The 25,133-nt window shown below is 33.5% G+C and overlaps 1 protein-coding gene across 1 annotated transcript; it reads right to left on the reverse strand.

Moving 5' to 3' along the window:
- On the reverse strand, positions 1 to 24,664 carry LOC120333773 (phosphatidylinositol 4-phosphate 3-kinase C2 domain-containing subunit alpha-like). The gene is made up of 32 exons (XM_078120412.1): positions 24,468 to 24,664; positions 22,399 to 23,025; positions 21,484 to 21,669; positions 20,317 to 20,414; positions 19,329 to 19,581; positions 17,678 to 17,798; positions 15,619 to 15,730; positions 15,076 to 15,146; positions 13,444 to 13,513; positions 12,821 to 12,980; positions 12,226 to 12,377; positions 11,199 to 11,320; positions 10,894 to 11,016; positions 10,183 to 10,338; positions 9,217 to 9,411; positions 8,817 to 8,945; positions 8,558 to 8,713; positions 8,299 to 8,487; positions 7,992 to 8,129; positions 7,307 to 7,454; positions 6,534 to 6,626; positions 5,997 to 6,126; positions 5,256 to 5,392; positions 4,697 to 4,866; positions 4,172 to 4,328; positions 3,518 to 3,627; positions 2,959 to 3,166; positions 2,354 to 2,478; positions 1,840 to 1,957; positions 1,291 to 1,464; positions 1,061 to 1,186; positions 1 to 573 (listed from the first exon to the last, which is right to left on the reverse strand). Exons 1-32 carry the CDS (start codon positions 24,565 to 24,567, stop codon positions 406 to 408), a joined length of 5,022 nt encoding a protein of 1,673 aa, XP_077976538.1. The 5' UTR covers positions 24,568 to 24,664; the 3' UTR covers positions 1 to 405.
- Between the last annotated feature and the right edge of the window lie 469 nt (positions 24,665 to 25,133).

Raw genomic sequence — 25,133 nt, forward strand, 5'->3', positions numbered from 1 at the left:
TGAAAATTGGTTTAGAAGCGAAGAAGAAATGGACGGATCATTTAACATCATACCCATCAAGTTGGAAAATCGAGGACATATTCTAGCAAGACATACTAATCAGTGGTGAGATTCAAATTTTTTGTCAGCCGGTTCCATCACAAAGATTCTATAGAACCGGTGCGAACCGGCTGAATCCCACCACTGATACTAATACAAATAAACCAATCAAAAAATGAATATGTAAGATGAAAACCCATAAGAGAAAAGGCAATGAAAATGTTAGTTTAACAAAATTTAAAAATTAGAAATCCTACGATAATTAAAAGTGAGGTATTAGCTATCCTATACTTTTTATGACTTTCATTCTATTTCGTGAATTCAAATGCACCAAATGGATTCATGAGAATTGAAATTAAGGTGAAATCACTTTGTGAGAGGATACCAAGCAGTATTATCTTTACTCAAGTCCATTTTATCTAGATTTAATGTGACACTTCCAAGAAAATCATTTTCGTTGAGTTGTTCATAATTCCATACCGAAACATACAATTGCTTGTTCTTTATGTCAGAAGACGAACCATCATATATCAACTAAAAAATGGAATAAAATTTCTGTATATTTTAAGGATTAGACGATTTTTGTGGCAAAAATATTTGAGAATCCACCAGTTTATGGTAAAAAATTATTTAGTGAGTTAATGACAGTATTTTTCAGTGAAAAAAATAATATATATCTCTTTCACTATTAAATATTCCATTCAGGATGTTCTACTAGTTTCTGAGGTTTGGATGAATTTTTAGGCAAGCAACATGACCAGCGATAATATTTCGCCTTGGCATAATTATGTTGGCATGGTAGATCTAAGATTTAAGACCCAGATCCTGACCTGTCCATCATTCAATCCAGCGCCTAATATGATATTTACACAGTGCTAAACCAAACAAGATTCCGTTGATTAGGACCTAATAACTGGGTGACTTGTGTAAAGCCTCATATGGAGCTAAAGTTTGAAATGGCCATCAAAAGTGAACTAATATAAGATGAACTAGCATGAAAAGAAATGTCACCAATTCTTACCATTTCATTATAGGTAGGATGCAATGTCTTTCTAGCGACCTTGGTTTTTCGTTTTGTAGATCGAGAAGGATCAGGTATCAAATATGTTTTCACGTACGGGTCAGGATCGTTTCCATCAGGAGTCAACTGAAACACAGAATCATTTACAACATATTTTCCCAAACTCAGAGGAAGCAAAGAAAACAATAAAAATCACATTTGAATGACTAACAACCTGTTAAACCACTCACCAAATTCCTGCAATGCATTACCATAATAAACAATGCATTATTTTTATGATGAATCGATAACTTGATTTCTCCGCTGATGTTGTTTCCAACTGCTGCTCGAGTCTTAGTTCCAGTGCTAGAATATCCTTGTTCATCACGTAACATCGGATGGAAGAAAGTATAGATCAAGTCACTCTAAGAATAGGATGAAACAATTTATTTTATATTCTGGTGCGATACCCTAGTGCAAGATGGGCTCTCTGCCCTTCTAGGGGCCGCGGGGCAATTCTCTGGGACATTTAAAGTAAACTGACTGTTGTTTGTTTACGGTAATTCTTTTGCATAACTGATGTAGGGGGCCAAGACCATGGATGTTTGAGTCAAGTGGGTAACGCATCTGGGTTAACGCACTTACTATGGCGAGGGGTCAGTTCCCAAAACCCATATAATCATATCGTTCGGAGCGCAGATGTGAAACACACTATCTAAAACTCGGAGAGAGAAAAATTTTCACACATAGCTTTACTTTCATTATCATCCGAAACAAAAAATGATAAATTGCTGAATCACCTTTGAAACGTCGAGATGAGCATGCAAAATTGCATTCAGATATCCATTGAGTTGAGTTTTGCGTCGTTCAGCCACTTGCTTGATTTGAGATCGTCCAACAATAACTCGATTTGGAAAACTGAAAAGCACGAAGTATTAGTAAAATCTCAGATCCAATTATTTGGTCTCGCTGACCATAAGCATCGTTAACCCTGGTCTATTGCGAATTCCGCTCCATTCATCTGGAATGAATACTTTCTCAGCTATTCTCATACCAAATCTAAACATGTATGCCTAACCTTATCAGCTTTCCTCTCTACGAAGATAATTACGCAAGGTCATTACCGATAAGATATTTCGAATTTTAAGTCTCAGTTACTTCAGTAATATTACGAAGGAATGAGAAAATTGGATAAAATTTTCAGATCCAGAATCATCTGACATGTGCTTGTCTTAAGCCTTGTGTGGAGCAAATACTAAATACTATAAGCCAGAAACATAAAAAGCAAAAAAATTGTGTCATTTATCTACATACCTTGGTAGCTTCGAAGAAGGAAAATTCATTGATAGTTTGTTATGAAGTTCTGCGAATTCATTGAACGTTCGATAAACATAAGTTTCACCCGATCTCATATCTCGTTTTAACCTGATGCAGAACACCTAAGAAAATGATAAACATCAAACTTCCATTCATGCGTACCAAATTTTTTACTAATTTATGTCATAGTCTAAAAATGCTAAAATGCTAATTCAAATAAATTCTACTTTTCCAATATCATACTCTTAATAAATCAAATAATACTTTCAAAATACCAACTAATTGAAGTTAGTTTTACTTAATATTTGAAATAGCTTTCAAAATCTGAAACATTTTATAGCAAAATTAATCACACATTTTTTTCAAAATGTTGGTAAAAGCAGGCTTCAACGAAATTTTTTTATTCGCTTCGTGATCCTTTACATTACATTTTTTTTATCATTAGACAATAATGCACTAATTAACAGTCATGAATGAGAAGTCTGAGGTGTTGCTTTGAAATTCGAATTTTTCGCTATAATATTTCCTCTAAACAAGCAAACACGAAAGAGTATGAAGCCAAGTTAATGTCCCTTCTTGGAAATGTTAATCGTAATACGTACGTAATATTTATCTGGGTTATATTTCTTATGATATCCGATGACAGATGCATCGACTATAACGCCGTCTTCATCCGCCGTGTATATTTTTGATGCAAAAGACAAAGATTTTTTGTCCTCACTTTCATTGCCATGAAAACGTAGTTGCGCAAGATTGTGGATGAAAAAATTTATCTTCGTAAATGATGATGACAAACTAGCTTCGATCAACCTGAAAATTAAAGTTATTATCACTATTTATTTGCTAATAAAAATGAGCATAAAATGTTTTACCGTTGTCTTTTCTTCACAAAGATTGATAGATATTTAATTTAAGAAAAAGTCGCAAATTATAATTTTCAAACCACAGTTTATTTGACAAAAATTTACTCGTTTTTGGTATCTTCCTAGAAAACTATAGAAAATTTAAATAAACTTTTACAAACTTTAAGAACATTCTATTTTGTTCAATCAAATAAAATTTTGGATGTAATGGCTAGTACAAGTGGATTGATTTAACACTAAATCCGGACCATTCCGTTATAGTTCTTTGACTTAAAAAACAAAACTTGATATAGCCTACCTTGTAAACATAGCCGTTGCTTCACTTTCACTCGCAGCTGGTTTCAAAGCATCATAAACATATTTCAAATCCGATATCGACTTCAGTTCAGGGATTCCAGAATGTATCATCTGAGATTGAATTTATAAAACTAGAATTCATAGAAATCACTAGAAGATTTAGAATTCATGATAGAAAACAATCTCTTAAAAATACAATTCAAGTTTTTAATTTTGATTTTATTCAGTAGTATTGATGGAGTCAAGTTATCAGCTATTATTTGAGTCAATGTAAGCCAAATTGACTAGAATTCAGGTACTTAGGTTGAAGTAATACAAATGCGGCCAAGACAGCATTTGAGGACAAATCGAAACGCAAGGCAAATTTAATTTCCGCAATACATATCATGATGAATTAAAAATAAAATCCGCCTTCATCATAATCAAATCAGGAAAGGTAAAGCTATATGTATAATATATGAACATTTAATAAATACAACACATGGCTTGCTTTCATGCACATAATCGCTAGAAAAAGCAGCAAATATTCAGAATTGCCAGTCTTTCTTGTATCTCAAAGTTAATTTTAATAATTCTAAGGATAGCAAATAAAAAATAATTTTTTTAGAAAATGAACTGAAATTTAGCGAAAACACCTTGTGACACAAGGACTCACCAAAGACAACAAGTTAATGAAGATATGTGAATTCTTCCTGATGATGTTGAAAGCTCGACAACAAATATCAACAAAATCATGAAATCTTGAAGAAGGACGATCTCCACCATTGATCACATATGCCATGTCAGAAGTAAGAACAAAAGGAGCTCGATCCCTGAATGAACATGAATTTTATATAACAGTACTGAACTTTTTCTCTGCTCAAAACAAGGCTCTGTATAAGCCACCATCCAACTAATCCATCTTTGTCAATTTTACCTCCTATTTATATGGTGTTCCATGATGCGAAACAAAAAGCGTAGGAGTCCCGGAGCAAAAGAAACGCTAGCGTAAATCTAAATGTTATCCTTCCAAGAATTTAAATTTCAAATATACTGTAAATAATATCAAATCGACCATACTATTCAAATTATTGTGGATATCTCGGAGTCTGGCTAAAGGTGTATAAATAGTAATGATAGATTGTTTTAATTACTGATTGTTTCTATTCAATTCATTAATTATCTACACACATACAATTACCTTTTAATATTCCCAAACATTTGTGCGTGTCCGAGAAACCTTGCGAAGTCTATATGAAACAAGTGCCCTGATTGTCGTAACATTATATTGTCATTGTGACGATCGCAAATTCCAAGAACATAGGTAGCAACACAGTATCCAGCACAAGACAATGTAAAGTTTTCTTCAGCCTTAACAAAGAAAAATAATAAAAATTGTATGCAATGTAAAACATAACTAAAAAATAAGAATACAGACTTTAAACAAATGGGATTGTCTTATATATCACAGGGTTGATTTCATGTTGGGTATGGAATTAGTTACTAAATAGTTTCAGATGCATGGACTCGATGGTGGGAGAAGCCGCAACTGACCAGCAGTTAGGTAAACAACCTTGTGACGATGAGGAGTCCAGCAATAATTTTGGACATAACCACTTGTTACAAAATTTTTATTTGTGAAACAACGCAGGGTAATCAGAGGTGTCATAACAAGCATGTTCCTAATGCACAATGCACCAAATGCAGAGCTACCCTGTCATTTACGGCCTAATCTTCAAAAGGGATAAACAATAACTTACCCTTTCATAACTGATAGCAGTTGGGTTATGTTTTTGCAGCCATTCCGCGATCGGTCTATCCTTGAAAGCTCCAGTAAGTCCATAACTCGACTGAATTTCTCTCAATGTAATAGAGTCTGATACAAGTTCAATGAAACCTAAGAACAAATTCATCAATTATGTTATAAACATTTCAAATATTTACATGTATGTATATAAGTATTTCAAAATATAAATAGCTCTAAACACGACTCTGCCAAAGCAATCTTTAATATGTGATAAATTATTATATTTTTGGAAGGAACATAATCTTGGCTGCCCAATTTGTTTTACCCAGTGTTTAAAAATTGCTTTTTTCGGAAAATTTTGAAATTTCATTCCGATTGTATTTAAAACTGATTTTTTATTGATAAATCTATCAAAATCAAGCCAAGAAACAATTGAGAAGGCAATTACCATATTACACGAGTAAGACAGCTTCATCACAAATCAAAAAAAACTTTTTTGATTTCCTTTTCACCTCATAACCTAGCGGCTTCGCGAGCTATTCGTTTACTTAGTAAAATACTGAATATTTTTCAAATACAAAGCAGCAAATACATCAGCCTCATTGAACGAAGTAATTTTAATTTACTCTGGAACATTTATCGGCGAGGAACAATGTGTTTTTTCATTTTATAAATTTTTTGTGAGGCTCCGTAAATAATAGTCAACCTCTTCACAGTCTCCATAACACCCCTGTAAGGCAATAGTAATTTTTACCTCTATTTTGACCAGTTGACAAGCAAGCAAAAGTGATAATTTTCAAATCCAATCCTTCTGCCAACCACAGTTTATCCATAATCCTGACTAACTGCATTGTCAAGACGTCTTGTCTCAAATCATCACCGACCTTGAAAAAAAGTTTGTGAATTAACAGAAAATATGTGACAAAAATATTTTTAGTGAAATCACCAAATATGATAAATTTTGCTTTATAAAAATTGACAAAAATTTTGATTTATCTATAAAAATGTCAAAATCTAATTACCCATACAATTCAACGAAAAATAGTCATTAAAATTTCAACAATCAATTCAATTGCAATTCATTGAAAAGGAATTTCGAAACAACGATACTTTTCAATTTTTAGTTCAAACAGAATTCAATTTAATATAAAATTTCCAGTAGAATTTCTTTAGAATTTCAGTAACTTTCGCGGCTGAATTTTCAAGACAAAATTACAACAAATTGACCAAATTTATAAGTATGGCCATATGACGAAAAAAATAATTGAATGTTCCTATAAATATAACTTACCTTATACATGAGATGGAAATGTTTCGGATCCGACTCTGCATTATTAAATGCAAGTTTTAGTGGAATAGCATTTGAAGTAAAATACGATGAATTCTAAAACAAAAATATAGCTGTATAAATGTAAATATCACCAAAAGAGCTCAATTTCCTTCAACATAATAACCAGGCTGTAAATTTGGTGATTGGAGTGGGCATGTACATATTGATATTGGGGTCAAGATGGGGGGGGGGGTCATATTTTCAAACATACCAGAATCGGCGTTCCAGAAGTGTGTGTACCAATATGGAGGTAACTGATTTTGTTCGCCTATTTCACATCAAGTTGTGTAAAGGGACTGAACCCTATGGGCGGGGGGGATATTCCCTTGGCTAACACAGACAGTCCCCCAATAGAACTAAAATAAGGAAAATTGAAATTAAATTATGGCCTAACCCAAACCTGGTACACATACTACGGGAGTACCCAGAATCGCAATAAATAAAGTTCAAATTTCCAGCAGCAATTCAGTAAGCATGACTAAGCAATTTCAACAGACAATCTGAGAAGTCAATCACTGCTGGTCCAAGTTCTTATTCAGAGAGTATGAAGCAATTATGTAAAATAGGAATTCAGTTACTTAGAGAAAAAAATCTCTTTTCATTATATAGTAACCAACGTCACATACAAATCTGTTATCTTGATAAACACCGAAAGAAAGCTGATAACAAACTTTGCAGTGATAAATGATAATGATTATAATCAATATAATCAATAATTATTGATACAAACTTACGTCGACATCAAGACCATTTGACACAAGTGCTGGGTTTGTTGGAAGTCTGAAACTATGTTTTTTAACTCGAGACACCACTTTGATTAGTTCAGTTTGAAGCACTGTGGTTCTTGCATTGTCTTTTGCATATTTAACAGCTTCAGCTACTCTGTGGAGAAAAAGAGAAAGAGAAAAAATGAAAAATATGTTTCTTTTGAATATTATAAATATGTGTTTTCATTTTATTGAATTGGACATGAACAGAGTATACCCAACTTCACTCAGAGTTAATGACGCAGGAAGAGTAGTCACTGACAGTAGTCACTCAAAGTGACTCAAAATCTGAACAAAATAACTCAATATACTCAAACTATGACCTGCTATCTAGCAGAAGCTTAACTTGACACTCAAAAATAATTTGAGGGCAAATCTTTGACATGGAAAAAAAAATCTAATGAAATACTATTTACTATATCGATTATTGCTATATTAAAAAAATTGGAAATTTACTGGCTCATTGTAGAATTCAAAATACGCTGTGTTGATGCCTAGGTGAGATGGAAATTTCAAGCCTTGGTCTAAATGTAGCTCAAAATTTTAAAAATAAAAAAAGAACATAATTGTATATTCAAGTATTGCTTGTAAAATCACAGTAACACTTACTTTTATTTTATATATATAAAGAAATAAAACCATTTCAAATTACCTGTTGACCATCTTGACAAAGTACATCTCCTTGTCAAACTCTTTCTTCATTCTAGATCCACTTGCTCCTTCCAATATATTCAACATCAGTTTATATCTTTCTCCATAGTAACTGTTGCTCACATTCTCAGAAAGTAGCCTGGATAAAAGACAAATGTTGTTAGAATTGAAAAAACTAAAAAATTTATTGATGCAACGAAATTATGAATCTGAAATAATCTTGAAAAAATTGATGAGGACTTTTTTACTCGTTTGTTTATAATTTGTCTTGAATCAAAAAAAGCCTTCCCTTATATTGATAACCTTACCAATATAACTTGTGAGCAATTCTCAAACTTCCGAGTGCCGATCTTAGCAAAAATCTTGCGAGAGTAGAATCATGAAACATCTCGTATTTGAGAGCTTGAGTTAATTGGACCAAGTAATCATGAATTTCATCTTCTTCTGCTTGTTGGATGCATCGGATCGCAAATTTTCGGACGTACACATCAGGAAAACTGTGAAAAAAGAAGATTATATCAAATAAAACTTAAATACCTTCGAAATGTTGTTAAAAACATTACTTACGAAACTGATAATAATTCGAACGCTTCGATTGGTTCGATTCTCGGCCATGTTTCCAAAAGTTGATAGACTGTTGACAAATTTTTCGATGACCAGGACGGAACGCTGCGTAAAATTCGAGCCAGAGAACCACGAGATTGCACATATTCTTTTATGTGCCTGGAGAAATAATGAAAATGAAATTTAGAGTTTAAAGTTCAAAAATTTAGAATTTAAAAACAGGTCCTGCAACCTGATCCCCTGATAAAATAACATTTCGAACCTGTATTTCCACAGTAATTCTCTTTCATGATCTGTCAGTTTTGAGAGAGGATTTTTACTCAAAATATGAGTGAGATCTTGTTGAGTGCTCTCATCAAGTGACGACATCGATACTCCATTTGGAAGTGTCCTGAGTACAAAATAAAAAAATAGCATTAATCATGGACAGTGAAAAATAGGCTAAATTATAAATAGTATCAAGTAAGGCTGAGTTACAAGAGAGTAATGCTCAAATACATGGACACAAGTTTTGCAAGGGAATTTGTAAAAAAATGGAGATTTTCAGTAATGAAAATTTGGAATAGATTGGTTCATTAGTTTATGAGAAGGACATTATTGACCCTACAACAACAACAAATACAACAATTTAGCGTTCTACAACAATCATTCAGATAACGTACCTTGGTAACTGTAGACGAATAGAATAAGGAGGAAACAAACAACTTTTATTTTGCTGCGACGATAGAAGTTGTATCGATATAACCACGCTGTCATTGTTTGTTATATTAGATGAAGACAAGGCACTCGCTTTTAATTGCGGAGTAATGCCAGAAGCAGACCACATACCATGTAATGAACCTCCTTGGTAAAGAAAGCTGAATAGAAAAAAAATAATGTAAGAAATTGATAATATTATAAGCCAGGGTTTCACAAAGTGGGTCTGAGGCTCCTCTTGGGGGTCATGGAGCGGCTATCTACATGGGGTCACTGTAAAAAAATTGTTGACACTAACTTATGTTGAAACAAAATATTGATCAAATTTGAAAAATTTACGACCCCCCGGTGGGTCCTGAAAGGGCTCAATGGGGGTTGCACCCAATTTTTTTCACGATACTAACTTACGTTAAAACAAAATATTGATGAAATTTTGAAAATTTGGATCCAGTACTAAGACCCATCACCGAAATAGTGCCAATATACCATATTTTGTGCGAGAATATGCAAAACACAACGGTCTCAATGAAAGTAGTGTCAATTTTATTATTTTTTTTAAACATTTTCTGTGTCATTAATTTTCACTTTATTTTTATTTCAGTTCCCGAGTGTCGCGGAAGATGTTGACTGTGTCAAGTGTGTCGTGATGAAAAAAGTTTGAAGAACAGTTATCTAGAGAGCCATGAGCAAAATCGTGCACCCGGTACCATTTGCAACGACTATATTAATTTAAAATTTCACAATTTTCGAAATTCTTATGCACTGAATTATGTTGGTATTGTAAAACTTCTTAGTATTGTAGTTCTTGAATGATGAGAATAAAAAAAAACTACCAAAAAAAGTATCTGTAACATTTCACTAATATTCTCTATATTTTATAAATAGCTCAGTGAATACTACAATTCACATTATAAAAATCTTCATCCACTTACTTTCTGTGATTATAAAGAGCGACATTGACCCAAGATAATTCTTTAGCAGTAACTTTTTCACTTTTTCCAGATTCATTGCCAGTTTGATATCCATGTAAAGTTAAACATAATTTAGATTCTCTCGGTAAATCACTCACTTTGATTGGAAAAGTCAACCTGAATAAAAAATGAAAAAGAAAAAACTTAAAAAACCGTGACATAAATGAAGGCATGAATGTGACAAACTGGAGTCAAGCGAGAAAATGAAGTTAGAGGTCAAGGGTTAGAAAAGTACTCCGATTATTTTTCACGGTTTTAGCAGGTTTGAATACATTGGTGAGCATCGTGGGCATGGGCTAGAGCAGCGTTCCTCAAACTGTGTTCCGAGGAACACTACTTAATTCTACCATAGGCTAATATTTTGGAAACACCCTTCTGAATGGATTTTTGGCTTAATACAGGATGCCAAAAGCGTATTTCATAAGCTGTTAAGAACGCTCAATAAATTTAATGCTTTGTGAGGTTATTTGAAAATTCTGAATTTTTTTTATCTCTATTGAAAGTCTGAAATCTTGACTAGGACTCCGGGGAGTTAAAAAATACAATTCAGGCTCAGAGTCAGACTCCTCAGACTCCATTCTTGGTTGTAACATAGATAATCCATAGATAACACAATCTTAAAACAATGCTGCCTAGGAAAAACGATGTAAACGGTATACAGTAAGAACATGCCAGCTATTCCATGTAATTCTTCCGTGGTAAGCTTTATTTGCTTTTACTGGTTTTGTGTTGACTTTGCCACATAATTCATGGTTGCCATATAACAGTTGACAAGAGACATAGTACTCTTCATACCTTGATAAATAAATCATATTGTATATGATAAAATCTGGCAACACAAGATTGAGATAGATAATATAGAATTTTTATATTGCTAATATTCTTATTTTGAAAGGTTGTTTTTGATAGTCGCCAAATTTCATGGAATAAAAAAAATTAATAGAACACTCAAAATAGTTTTTATGCATAATACTTACATAGTTGCCCACATATGTGGTAATCTATGAACAGACAATATATTGAGAGTGACGAGATCCTGCACGTTGCATGATATACATGATGGAATCTGATTACTGCATGACGAATCAATTTCAGCAGCCTAAAAACAAGAAATGTCTTTTGGAACAATTTCCAAAGAAATAAACCACCAAGATTGTTTTGTTTTACTGTGGCATAATGTGCCAACAAATAACTGGTTAACCATTTTTATGAACAACATAATCTTTTTTCACGAAATAGTAACTTTATTTATGAGCTTTCATTAGATCGTAGTTTAACTTCTTCAGATAAAAAAATATATGGCTTAATAAACAGCGAATAATGACTATTTTTATAATATAGCTATTTTTATATTGACATATACTGGTAACCAACAAGAGGCTACTCTATAATCCCATATAACTGTGCATCCTCTGGGCCGCACAGGATAAATATGTGGCCCGCGTAGGAGTGCCCATTTTAAATGGTGCAACTACTGGAAAGACTATGTTAAATAGAGGTGCGGCCCACAATTTCACCTGGGTATTTGTATCTGGCCATTGTGTATTGAAGGTTGCACACCCATGCCATATATGATTAAATTGTTTTAGCAGCTTTCATCTTCATCAGATAAAAATGAAAAACCTATCCTATATTAATTGACTGTGCATTTGTGGTATTTGGTTGTATTGAGATTGTAAATAACATAAGGCTTTGGGTCAGTTGTCTTCTTCAAGGCTGTTTTCATGATTGTATCGAGTTATTTAAAGTCTCAATTTAAGTCACAGGTCATCTGAGTCTCATTGTTATTTGAGTTCGAGTATGCGTAATGACTCATTCCTGATTCACATTGGATTCATGACTCGGACTCATACTTAACTGACTACCAGAGAGACTCAGATGACTTCAGTTGAATCGAGTCATTTTGAGTCTTTGATGGTGGCTCAAGTTGAGTCAATGGCTCAAGCCTTCATAACACCACACAAGCTTATCTCCCTATTTAAAAATTTCATTTCAAATAAATACCTTTGAATACATTTCAATGAATGAATAGACAGCATGAGATAGATGTTCGACGGATTTATCGATATGATCTTGTCTTGACATTGTTCTGTCTGACGTTATTAATATTGCACTGGTAGGTTTAGCAGTTGCAGAACCATCAATGTTGAAGACATCTAGAAAATTCAGATACATAGTCAGAAGAATATGAAAGATTGTGAAGACCGGTGGTCCCAAACCTGTGCCTTGCAACGCACTAGTGAGTCGTAAGAGAGTGTCGAGTGTACCAGTAAATATCACTTTAATTTCTCGAAAATAAAATTTTATCATCTTGCATTTAGAACTATATAGATGTCAGATTTCAAATCAATTATTGGCTATTATTATAATGCAGGCATTCCGGAGAGCTGTTTTCTCGATTGCGAATCGACTTAAGATGCTCCAAATCTCCTCATAAATCACAATTTACTCGCTCCTGACGAACCACCATATTTCTATATAGTTTTTGAGAAGTTTCGTGGTTTCCCGTAACTTTGTAAAAGATGAGTTTCTTTTCAAATCAAAAACTAAATAAAGTATAGGTATAAGAAGTACTGTAATGCACGAAATATACATTTACCTTGTCTTGGGCTACCAGAGTCCGATTTTTCAATCGCATTTCGTAGTTTTAACATTGAATGAGTAATATCATTTGTTTCTATTGTTCCAAGAACCTGTTTTACTGCCTTCACTGTTTGATGGATTCTATCACATTGTTGTGATGCCGTCAAGTTTGATTGCTTTTCAAAAAAGAAAAATTTTCATGTCAAAATCATGAGAATAAAAAAAAATAGTCAGATTCTAGTAAGAAATACTACCACTTTTATAGTTAGCAAGATTCAAGTATGGGCGATATATATTATCTACTGAAACTATTCCATGTCAAATAAATTCATCTGTATTGCAAGCCGCATTGGGTACGAGATGCTGAATCGTGAATTACGAGTCAAGTGAGGTCACAGGTCATCAAAGAATCGACTCTCTAAATGTGAGTTGCGAGTTAAGTGAGGCCAAGTCTGAGTATTGAAAAGTCTGGGTCATTCCATTTCAATAACCTGAGTCACTCTGAGTGGAGTGAATGACTCAAGCCTCTCAAACACTAGTTGTAAGTAGTTTTGAGATCAAAAATATGACCGATAAACAAAAAAGTGCAACTTAAGAAATGTGCAGAATTCAGTTTTTTACAAATATTGTATTACTTACAATCATAGCCTTGTGTTGAAGTTTCTGAATTTCAGTCAAAAAAGCATCTTGAACAATTTGGATGTCATCGCTGTAAATAAACAAACGAAATTACATTAAAATATCATTCAATTTAACAAATTTTCACCTCAGAGACATTAATGGTATATATTACAAGATCAGGTTTACTATATTCTAGAACACCCAAGGGATTTTGAAAAGAGCATATGGCAAATGGAGAGACAACAATCTCATATATTCACAACATGATCTGCCATTCTAACAAAAGTTTTCAGAATAAACAAAAGAGCAATGCTCAAACATACAGTCACAACAGTTCAATAACAAAACGCAATACGGGTAACCTATGCAAATCTTATGTTTGGTGAAGTTTCCATTGTTTTGCATTTTAAAAGTTATTGCTCGATTTTATAATGTGTATGTTAATTTTCCTATGTTCCTCAACTGTGTTTGGTGGACGGGCGGTTACTTGTACGTCATTTAACTTTGCCCCTAAATGCATTTTATGTCCGTTTGTTTGATGTCAGAGCGTCTGTTTGTTTTAGGTCGAGTTTCAGGCTGTTGACGGGCACTAGATGCTTCCAGTCACTTCTTTCCGTTTATTTATTGGCTTTTGCTGCTTCCTTGGTTTATTAGTTATGAGCAAAAGATATTTTTCCCAAAGTCGACTGGCTATGAAAACAATTTAGAAAGGATCCATATGGCCACTTCATATCCAATAATACCGTAATATAAAATGAGATTTTATGATTATATTGCCACATACTTTTTAATCCATATTACTAAAATATCCTCATGCCCATGGTCTGATATGAGTAGAGCATTAAAAATATTATGGAACAGAGGATAAACAAATCATCACATGACCTTACGACCAGGACTTAATATTTTATCGTTCATTTATTTATTTATATGTCTTCATCAAATAAGTTGTATCAAGTCCAGACAGATAATACAAATATTAGGTTTGGTAACTTTACTTTAAGTTTAAAGCATAAAAGTAAATTTACCATATAGAACAAATAAAATGGTTAATTGTTCAATATTATGGCACAAATAGCTGCGTAAATCTTCCAATACCCAGCATTGGCACGGACTGGTAAATGATCAATGCCAGTGCTCAGTGGTTCGAAATATGATTTAGCCAATTTTTTATCGCTGGGATAAGTATGTAAAGCCTCCAATTTTTTAATATAAAAAATATATTCTCAAGCTAATCATTGACTTTAGTTCATTTCAAGTCAAAAGAATGTATTTGAATAAAATATCCACCTAAAATTTGAAATGAACAAGAATACATCGTTTTATATTTAAGATTTTGATTTGCAATGTTTTGTATCAGTGAAATAGCTTTCCACTGTGATAAAAGTGCAAATTTCCAAAAAAGGGTATATTTTTCTATAAGATTTCTTCTTAAAACTAAATTTTCACCATTTTTTTAATTCAATTCACAATTTTTATTTGGTGAAAATTTCCATATTATGTCAAAAAAGGATAAAACAAACTAAATAATCAAATTCAATAAATAAAATTAACAATATATATTTGTTTGTTTAACAAATATTTATATATTCATACCTATCCACCCACAGTAAAATCCATATTAAAAATAAAAATTCATTATTTTTATACCTTGTAACAGAAGATCCCTTTATTGCTGAAGTCAGATGTTGTTTCAAAGCTTCATGGTGCAAATCAGATTCCTGAAAAAGAGAAGAGAGTTCAGAATTTTTTAGCGAGACATACTTTAAAAAAGGGTACTATATAGGATGATAATTAACATCAAAATATAATTTTATTAAAAACCATTGAGGATGAGTAAGCTTAGTTGTGAAAGCAGGTTAAAACTGAACGTGCCGAACATTTTGTGTCTTGACTGACAAACGTGTAGTGTGATAAATTTTATTCGCAACGGTAGCAGTGGCATTGAATTTGTGTCTGCGTGTGTGCAGTTATCTGCATATTCAGTACTCGTTCGTTTTTGTGTATGACCTTATTACCGATCAGTCGATCGCGAGCTATTTTGAAGGTTTTAGTCGACCGCGGACGAAAGCAGGTTGGCCACTTCTGTAATCATGTAAAATTGTTCACATAAACTAAAATAAAACAGTATATTTTGGGTGAAATAACGGGTCCCAAAAAACTTTGAGAAAACAAACTGTGACAAATTCTCACCATTCTTCCAAGGGTTTTATCGACATTATCTTTATGTACAAGTTGCAATCTCACATCTTCCTCAAACTTGATGCAATCTTGCACAAGTTCATACAAGTTCAATGTCGTTCCACTGTGAAAATTAATAACTTGAAACTACTTTATATAGTCTCTAGTCCACACATATTTGAAGCCTTGTAAATGTATTTCCAATCCTTCCCATTGAAGTAATGTTAACATTTGGGGGGGGGGGGGGTATACAAAAATATTACTCTGTAATCGGTGTGGTTTTACTAATATTGTTTATTTATTTAGTTTTAATGCAATGTATATTTATGAATATTATATAAACTATTCAAACTGTGAAAAGACAAGTGAGAGTTGCTCGTGAGCCATAGATAGCCATAGCCATAGATCTTTAAAAGACTCTGATGACAAATACCATATGTACAAAAGCCAGTTATATCCTTAAAATTTCATTATACCCTTAAAATGTCAAACCATTTGCCAAACTATGAGTGGGTTTTATCACTACCTGCATAATTTTGGAATTGGGAAATTTCTGTTATCAATGTTGTAATTAGATATAGTACATTCAACAGGCATACTAGATGTTGTGCAGAACATTGGAACTTGTCCAAAACAAAAGAGCTATCTTGTCTGCATTTGTACGGCAAGAAAATTACTGAAAAACTGGGGGCACGTGACACACCGAGGGGGCCACAGAGCATTTGAGGAGGGGAGGAGGGACTAGGCGCATGATTTTACTTTCTAGTTTCATTGCTTGATAAGGTTATTTTACTGGATGTTTTCAGTTCGTCGAGCATAAATTGTTCGAACATGATAGGATTTGGAATCTACCAATCAAAATAATACTACAAATACCACTGTAGTGATAAACAGGGGGGCCATGTGTGCTAAAAGCCTCTGGAAGGGGGCCACGAGGCATGAAAGGTTGGGAACCACTGGCATAGATAGTTTCGAATATATTTTAAATACATATTCAAAAATAATATTTCACAATTCATTCAGAATAATAGATTATATACAGCCAATTTTGATCAATCATTGATTAAGGTATGGGTTAATAAACACTCATTTCAGCTGTCTTCGTATATATCTTTATACACTTATCAAAAATTTTCAAAACTTAATTATATGGTCATTTTGATTGGTGTATGACAATAATAGTTATTAGTTAAGTTTATTTATTTCCAATATATATCAAGCAATATACAATTGTATGATGTGTCATACTGAAGCAGGTCGCAATTCATTTTTCTCACTCATTGGTTACTCATCATAAAATAAAAAAAAACTTGCAAATGCTTATTCTCAATTTTTATTTGAAGATAAAACAACGAAGAATCCAGGAAAAACGTTATGCAAGCTTGAGTCACGAGAAGTGTGATAATTTAGTGAGGCATTCACCTATAAGCTTGCTTATAACTTAACCAATCGCACATAAAAAAAAAAGATTTATAATATACTGTAGAATGATAAATGTGGGAGGATTCTTTATCACTTGAGAGTATTTTGACAAATCATCATTACGCTATTAAAAATAAGTGGTCCATCAATTGAAATTTTATAGTACTAAGGTTGTTTATAATTGCTGTATCATGTTAAAATCTATACACCAGTTGTTCCCAAACCATGGCCCAAGTAAGGAACTTGAGTAAAATAGTTTTTTTGTTTTGCGTTTTAGATACCGCCAATTGTTTCATCATTATCACAGTTTACGCATATATGTATATTCGTAATCGTAACAATTCAATTAACCAGTATGGTATCTCAATAATATGTACTGGTACCAGTATAGACCCCTTGCGGCCGCTCCCTTGTCCTGGCCCCTGAATATCTGTCCGCTTCCAATTTTGAAACACCCAACAAGGCGGCCCGCCGGCCGTAGTTTGCTCATGTCAGGTATATAGAGTAGCTCGAAAGATCTTGCATTACACTTTCACAATTTTTATTCTAAAATTTTTGATTAGACTACTACCATAAGCAGCAATAAATGACTAAAAAATGCAATCTTGATTACGGTATTATTATCTGTCAAATTATCAAATAAAATTACCTCAAAAGAAATTCTTGTCTTCCAGTAACTTTAAACCTGTAATCTGATGTTATGATTTGACTGATATCTTCATGGGCAATGCATAATGCTTGACTGACAACAAGCTCCACGGCAGCATTGACTGTAAAAAAAAATTGAAAATAATAACACAATATTTTATAGTATTTCATTACATCTCAAAACATCGAAGTATGTGTATAACTTATGAGGTGGGGCGATATCACTGAACTGAAGTATTAAAAAATTAAACACAAAATTCTAATCATTAGCGTATGGGTAAATACATATCCCACCAAAATTGAAATTTTATACGGAGAAAATAGAAGAGAATTCAATGGAGTCTGGGGCTAGAGCAGGGGTGGGAACGGTTTTTGGAACTGGAGCAAAAAATTTTGCCTGCCAGGACCAGCGGGCCGTAAAAAGTTACATGTGGCCGCACACAACAAGCGCACAAAGCGAGAAAAGAGATGTGAAAAGTAAGGCGACAAACCGAGTGAGCGAGAAAACGTAAAGTTTTGTTAACCAATATCATGAAAGTCTGTGGCAACCTAAAATACAACTTAGACAGACTACGATTATAATCTAACAAGCCTATTACATGGCCAGATTGATTCACCCAACAGGCCCGAGTTGGCCCGTCGGGCCGTAGTTTATCCATGTCAGGGCTGGAGCATCGATTGCCGATATATTTTGAATACTATAAGATTACATGAAGAGTTATGTTTGCATTCTTATTTTTTATCCTTGTTATTAATTATTATTAGACCTTTTAAAAATATTAAATTTTAAATGAGTTATTTCTAGGTTTTTGACTTCCAAAACTTTTTTACCAATAATAATTTTTTTTGATTACAATGATGACAACAACAAATTAAAACACAGGGTGGCTTTTTTGGATTAAATTATTTGCAAAATAGGACACTTTTCTAAATAACAGGTGTCAAAATGACAGGCAACCTATATCAAGACAAAATCTGTTTTTTTTAATTCTCGCACGACTTCATTTACGTATTATATAAAGGAAACAGAGCGTAAACATTAACACGCATGACAGGAATTCAATTCAATGTTATTGAGGAAGTGGCTCGACAATTTTCCGCTAACCATGAGCAGTCCTGAGCAAGGGGTTTTTGACGTCAGCAATGACATTTGCAATTCAATAGAATTGGGTCAAAAGTCCTACATTTATTGACAAAACAAAAGAAAATTGAAAAATAATTTATATATGCACGAATCGAATATTAATGAATAATTGACTTCAAATTATTAACATCCGATATATCAGATTATCAATTTTGGAAATAATTTATTTGAAAAATAAACATTTTGAGCGATTGATGTGGATTCATTTAAATTCTGAGAATCGTAAAAAACGTTATCAAATAAGATCAGACCTAGCCATATCTATAATTAAACTTTTGATAACAACTTTTGTACTTCTGCAGCAACTTAATACAATGATTTGTGTACGTTGTCAGATGAATAGAAATTTAAATTCAATTTTTGAAAAATATTTTCAGAATATAGTCGAGTAGTAAAGATTTGGATTTGCTTGTGAGAGAAAACACATACTGACATAAAAATGCAAGTTTTGAAATCAGTCAGATGTAATATACATAGCCCATTTTTAAGCTTAATACTTATAACTTACTATTGCAAGTGAAGACAACAGGCTCATCTATTCCTTCTGTGGTAATCGATACTTTGATTGTATTTGAATCCTTTTCATCATTTCCCGTATTTTGCCATTTGGGCATCATTGGACTTATCAAGTATCCAGGATTCGACATTGGGTCGTTGCATGGGAATGTAGAATGAACTTGCACCATTGAATTGAGGAATTGTTCTTTTGAAGTATCGTTGAGAAGATTTGGAGATTCGTAGTGCAATTCAGTGAGACTTCTCTGTAAATTTAAATTTTGACAGAGATGAATTGAAGCTCAGTGGTGTGTCGCATCTCGCTGAGCGTTAGGAATACGCTCGCCCCCGCACCTTTGATTAGCCTGTGACTTCGCAGGTTTGAATCACATGCAGGAATACTTATGTGTAAAAGGATTGCTGGACTCCTCGTAGGCGTAAGGAGTTCACGTTAACGCTGGTCGTATTACTAAATTTACTCAGTAACAAAAAATAAACTTAAATGTTAAAAATTAAATGAAATAAAAAATTGAATTGTTCTCATGTAAACCAATATCGTTAGCAGCCTCCTCCATTTCCTAAACCAAGATATTATTATTGATTACTTCATTTTTCATGTTTTATTAATAAAATATATTTCATGTACAGACTGTACTACTGGCAAATGTCTGGTTTATGTACAAATTGGCTTGCACTTGAAATCAATTCCACATTTATCATTATACCCATTTTACTGTAAAATCACAAATTTGTGAATTTTACTCAGCAAAAAATGATGCAAAGTTGCATAGTTTTTTCTGAAAATTTCGCAAATCTTAACAAAAAAATTAAATTTAATTATGCATATCCTCAAAGATCAAACATTTTCGAATAGTCCAAATTCAGGAATTTTTTTTACAGTGTACAACATTTTACCGCATTGAAAATACAAATGTTCTGATATGAAGCTTATAGAACTGTAAAAACAATCGTAACATGGGACAAATTATCAAAGTACTTACTGTTCTATCTATATCAGTTTCATCAATTTTGTTAGATTCTGCTACTTGCTGTTGTTGTTTTGCACCTTCATTTTCACCAAAGGATACAATATTGCTTGCTGTGAAAAAATAAAATTTGTATCAATGTAACAACAGAGATTTCAGACAATATTTTTCATGTCTAAAAAATTATTATGACATTATATATGTTCTGATTTCTTACTAATATTATTACGATAATAGACTACAATAATTTTGATCTACCGTATTTTAAATGCTCAATTTATTTTAGACGTCTAAATAATGTTGAATTATTCACACTTTCATTTTCACACATTCATTTTCAGCTAACATATCAGTACCTATGAGGAACCTTAGGGCCTACATTGCTTTTACCTCGCAATTATTATTAAAAAAAAGACGTTAATAACATGTCTCCTCATACTTTTATGTAGTTACATTAAACAATTTGTCAATTTTATAACCAGTCAATAACTTTTTACACTGAAAAAAACACCCAAAGCTTAAGGCATCAAAAATGTTGCGACTTCAAATGCCAAATCAAACTATGGAATGGTTGGTTGTGAGGAAAACGACCATAATATTTAAGAGAAATAACATGGCCCCAGCGCTAGGATGACACGCACAATCGTGAAGAGTTCCTCTAATTTGTGGGAAATCTCTAATTTCAATAAATTTCACGTTTAGGACAAGATTTATAAAATAGTTGAAAGATATAAGTTCCACAGGGCGATAAAAGCTTGTTTGTCAATATATTCAAAATGTCCCTAATGTAAAAATATATATACTTTTTAAACATAGTGAAAACTAAAACTAATTAATGAAAAAGTTGAAAAAATATCCAAGAGTTATTTTCTAGGTGAGTTAGACAGGCACACTAAGTTAACTAAGAGTAAATAAGCATACAACAAACCACAGACTGTTATCGCTGTCATAGCATACCAAGCGCTGCTTCGAGTGTGTGAGTGGACACTCTTAGCATGAGACTTTGGCGCGTAGAAGCGCTTTAGTGTGACCAGAGATATGCGCGTATCAACCGAACTTTCAGTACAATCAGAGTTATGCGTGTATAAGCCGATCCCTTAGTTAGGCAACTTTTTTTTAGTTTTTAAACTCGGCTTATATGCGAGGATATATGGTAAGACAAACTCATTATTTCAACACTACCTGATGCAATGTGAAGTGGATCCCATTCCTTCCAGTCACTCAAAGGTGAAGAACTAGATTCTGACTTAATACTTCCTTCACTGAAATTGTCATCTCCCTCCTCTTTATTGTTCCAACTATCATCCAACCATCTTTGGAATACATCGTTAATTTCATCGGCTTTTGATTTCGTTTCTTTGTCCGGTTCTAATTCCAAAAAAGATTAAAAATATTGGCGTGACACTTGGGGGCATTTTTCATATTTAACCTGGGGGAGTGAGAAGTCGATTGGAGGTTCCAATCGTATGGAGAACCATGCCGCTGGTTAACTCACAAGTCAGGTATGGGAATAGGTGGCGCGGCAGTGTGGCTCATTGTGCTACGCGTTGGGAATACGCTCGCCACTGCACCTCTTGATTACTCTGCGTGGGTTCGCAGGTTCGAATCCCATGGGGGGATGGTTCTGTGCGAGAGGATTGCTGGACACCTCGCCACCGTAGGGTGGTTCATGTAACCGCTGGTTGGTTACGGCTTCCTCCACCATCAAAACCATGCTTCCGAAAAACAAATAACTAACTGATCCCATACCCGACATGGAATGGTAACCAGATGAGAGACCGTGGTTCGTTGTAGGGTTGAGCCATCGTATCGGCTTTTTTCTCCTCCGGGATAAATATGTGAATCCTAAATAGTAAACCAGTTTTTTATTTCAGATGTGCGAACTTGGTGGATGGATGGTGGCATAGGTCATAACTATCCAGCAGTTACGTAAAAGAACCTACAACAGCGAGGAGTCCAGCAATCCTCTCATAAATAATCCATACAATTAGAGCCTGCAAACTTAATTTAGCTATATTACAAGGGCACAAATTCACGCACCATGCAAAATAAAGAAAAATTTAATAAATGTAAAACAAAAAAATTTAGTAATTCAACCTTTCTGTTCTAGTGTCAGCGGTGAAGTTCCGATTGAAAATGCCTGTTTATCCCATGATTTACTTAGCGAGGACGGACTGGAAAACAGTGATGCTGTTGTATAAGGAAAATGCTGAGAAGTATTGCTCATTGCAGGTGGCGTACTGGCTTTCATTGTATTTGCATGCTGATGAATAGGACTATATGGACGTTGAAACACACTCTGTGGAGAAATTTTGGTTGGAACAAAATTGTCTTTAAAAGGACTTGGCGGCACTGAGCTATGAGTAACTTGCTTTGTTGTTGCTGTCAATAAACTTGAATTTGCTGATGAAGCATTAAACACAGAATAATCAAAATACTGCTGAAAATTATCAGAGCTTCCTGATCGCTTTATTTCAGATATCGTCGACGCTCGAGTTGTCTGCGCTCGAAATAGACTCTGCTGAAGTTGATTGTATTTAGAAAAGTCATTTGCACTTTTGCTACGTGCGGAATTAATCCCATGGGAAATCCAATCGCTGGTATTTTGTCGTTCAAAGAATGCTAAGTCCAATTCAACGTCAGGTATGGATAGAGGATTGTCCGAGAATGAAATTAGGTCCTGTTGTTGTTGCATGGAGGTGGTTGGAGTAGTAAACGAAGATCCTGAAATGAGGTAATAGTTTTAGAAATAACATAACAGTGAAATTTAACAGTATAGATCAATTTTAAATCAAAATATAATAATTGAAGAGAATAACATCGTAGGCTACAGGAAGGCATAGCTGTAGGACCAGGAGGACAGGTGAGAAAATGAATCTACCGAATACACAAAAGTATAAGATTGAAAAATTCAAATCGGAAAATAGGTGGGACAGGAAAAATTGAATTTTTCAAGAGTAATGGCAAACCATATATCCTCGTATATAAGCCGACCCCCAGAAAATGAACCTGAAACGATGAATTCATAATTTGTTTTATATAAGCCGACCCTAGATTTAATAGTGTAAACACACGAGCGATCACATGTATGACAACCAATCACAACTGTTATCACTGTTATAGCATACCAAGCACTGCTTCACGTGTGTATATGAACGCTCTTTTGTGAAAACTTGGTTCGAGTTGTAGCTGTTGAAATTAAATTAGCATAATATCATTTCATTTGAGTGTGATCAGAGTGATACGTGTATAATTGGACCCCTAAGTTTGGTAACTCTTGTTTTTTAATTTCGAACTCTGCTTATATGCGAGAATATACGGTAGTTGTTCTTGTAGAGAATTACATGTGATTTCAGTTTTATAAATATATATATATATTTTTTTTTTCACTTTGACTTTGAACTACTAATACCTTTTTAACTTCACTTCAAACAAGGCTTCAGAAATGAAGTGATGGTGTATGAAGGCAATGTCAATATCGCTATAGTAATTTTGACGGCTGATATTTGAGGATATTTCAGAAGTGAAGAATAAATTTGAGTATAGAAGAGAGGTCTGACCGTCTGATGCAGAGTATTATTATGTTTCAAATATTCTTAACATTGCCAAAAACGATTATTAAGGACCATCAGTATTTTAACATGGATTTTCTGTAAAAAAACTACACCCCCCTGTTGGGGTGAATCCTTCGGCCCATATGACACAGAAAGAAATGCTTGAAATACGCGTTTAGTTTAACTATATAGGTATGTCTCATGCCGTTTAGTTAGGGTACAGTATTATGTTAGCGCAAGGCTGAATTTTATTTTAAAAAAATAAATAAAAATATGTGTTGTATTTTCATATCACATTCGTGTTTGACGTTATTTAAGCAGATAAGGCGTTTACTTCCTGTGACCCAAAAAAAAGATATATTGATTATTTATAAATAGCTAGGTATTTGTGAGTAAAAACATTTAAATGTAATATTTTAATAATAAAATGTATCAGGGTCACTTTATACAGTTATAGGAGAATAGAATCAATGACAACCGTTTATTGTTTATAGCAAATGAAAAATGAACGTTTGTCTAATAGAAAGAGAAATTATTCTTAGGTAAGGGTTCGGATAATCATAAAAACCTTGAAACATTATTTAAGCTAGGAAATCAAAAAGAAAAACTAACCATTCGATTGTCCATTTACAACACCAGGCGATCGAACGTTTTTCCTCTTCATTTTTTCCATTTCCAACGCCTCCATCGACAAAGCTGTATTTAAATCCATTTTGAACACCCTTCCACTTAAAAATTGTCTATTCCATCAATAAAAATCATATTCAGTCCAAAAACTTGACAAACACGAATCAAAGTCGCGAAAAACAACAACTTCCAAACGTTCACAAAAAAAACATCAAAACAAATAAAATCCGGAAATAAGCTATCCCAGATTTATAAGTGAAACTTGAGACTCGAGATATCCGGAGCACGACATGGTATGTTAGTCTTCGCGACAGGCTCCCAGCGCTGAACGTATATTCAGCGTGAATCCTACAACTTTACTAAAAAATCTCATGTTATGAAAAAAAACTTTCTAACACTAGATAAATACCCAATTAGAATCTATTCATAATTCACTAATGGTCGATGGTATCCCAACGATTGAGTATTTGTCGATCGCTCGATGAAACTGTAAACAATAACATTATAGCTGTAAATAAATACTAATACGGTACGTAATAAAATTAAACAGTGTTATGAGTAAGATGACGTTGCCCGTACAGAACTACTTTATAAGTAACGCCATATATATATACATATATATGGGTTATTATTATTATTGAACACGAAATG

This window comes from Styela clava, chromosome 15 (assembly GCF_964204865.1).
Source record: "Styela clava chromosome 15, kaStyClav1.hap1.2, whole genome shotgun sequence".
Lineage (NCBI taxonomy): Eukaryota > Metazoa > Chordata > Ascidiacea > Stolidobranchia > Styelidae > Styela > Styela clava.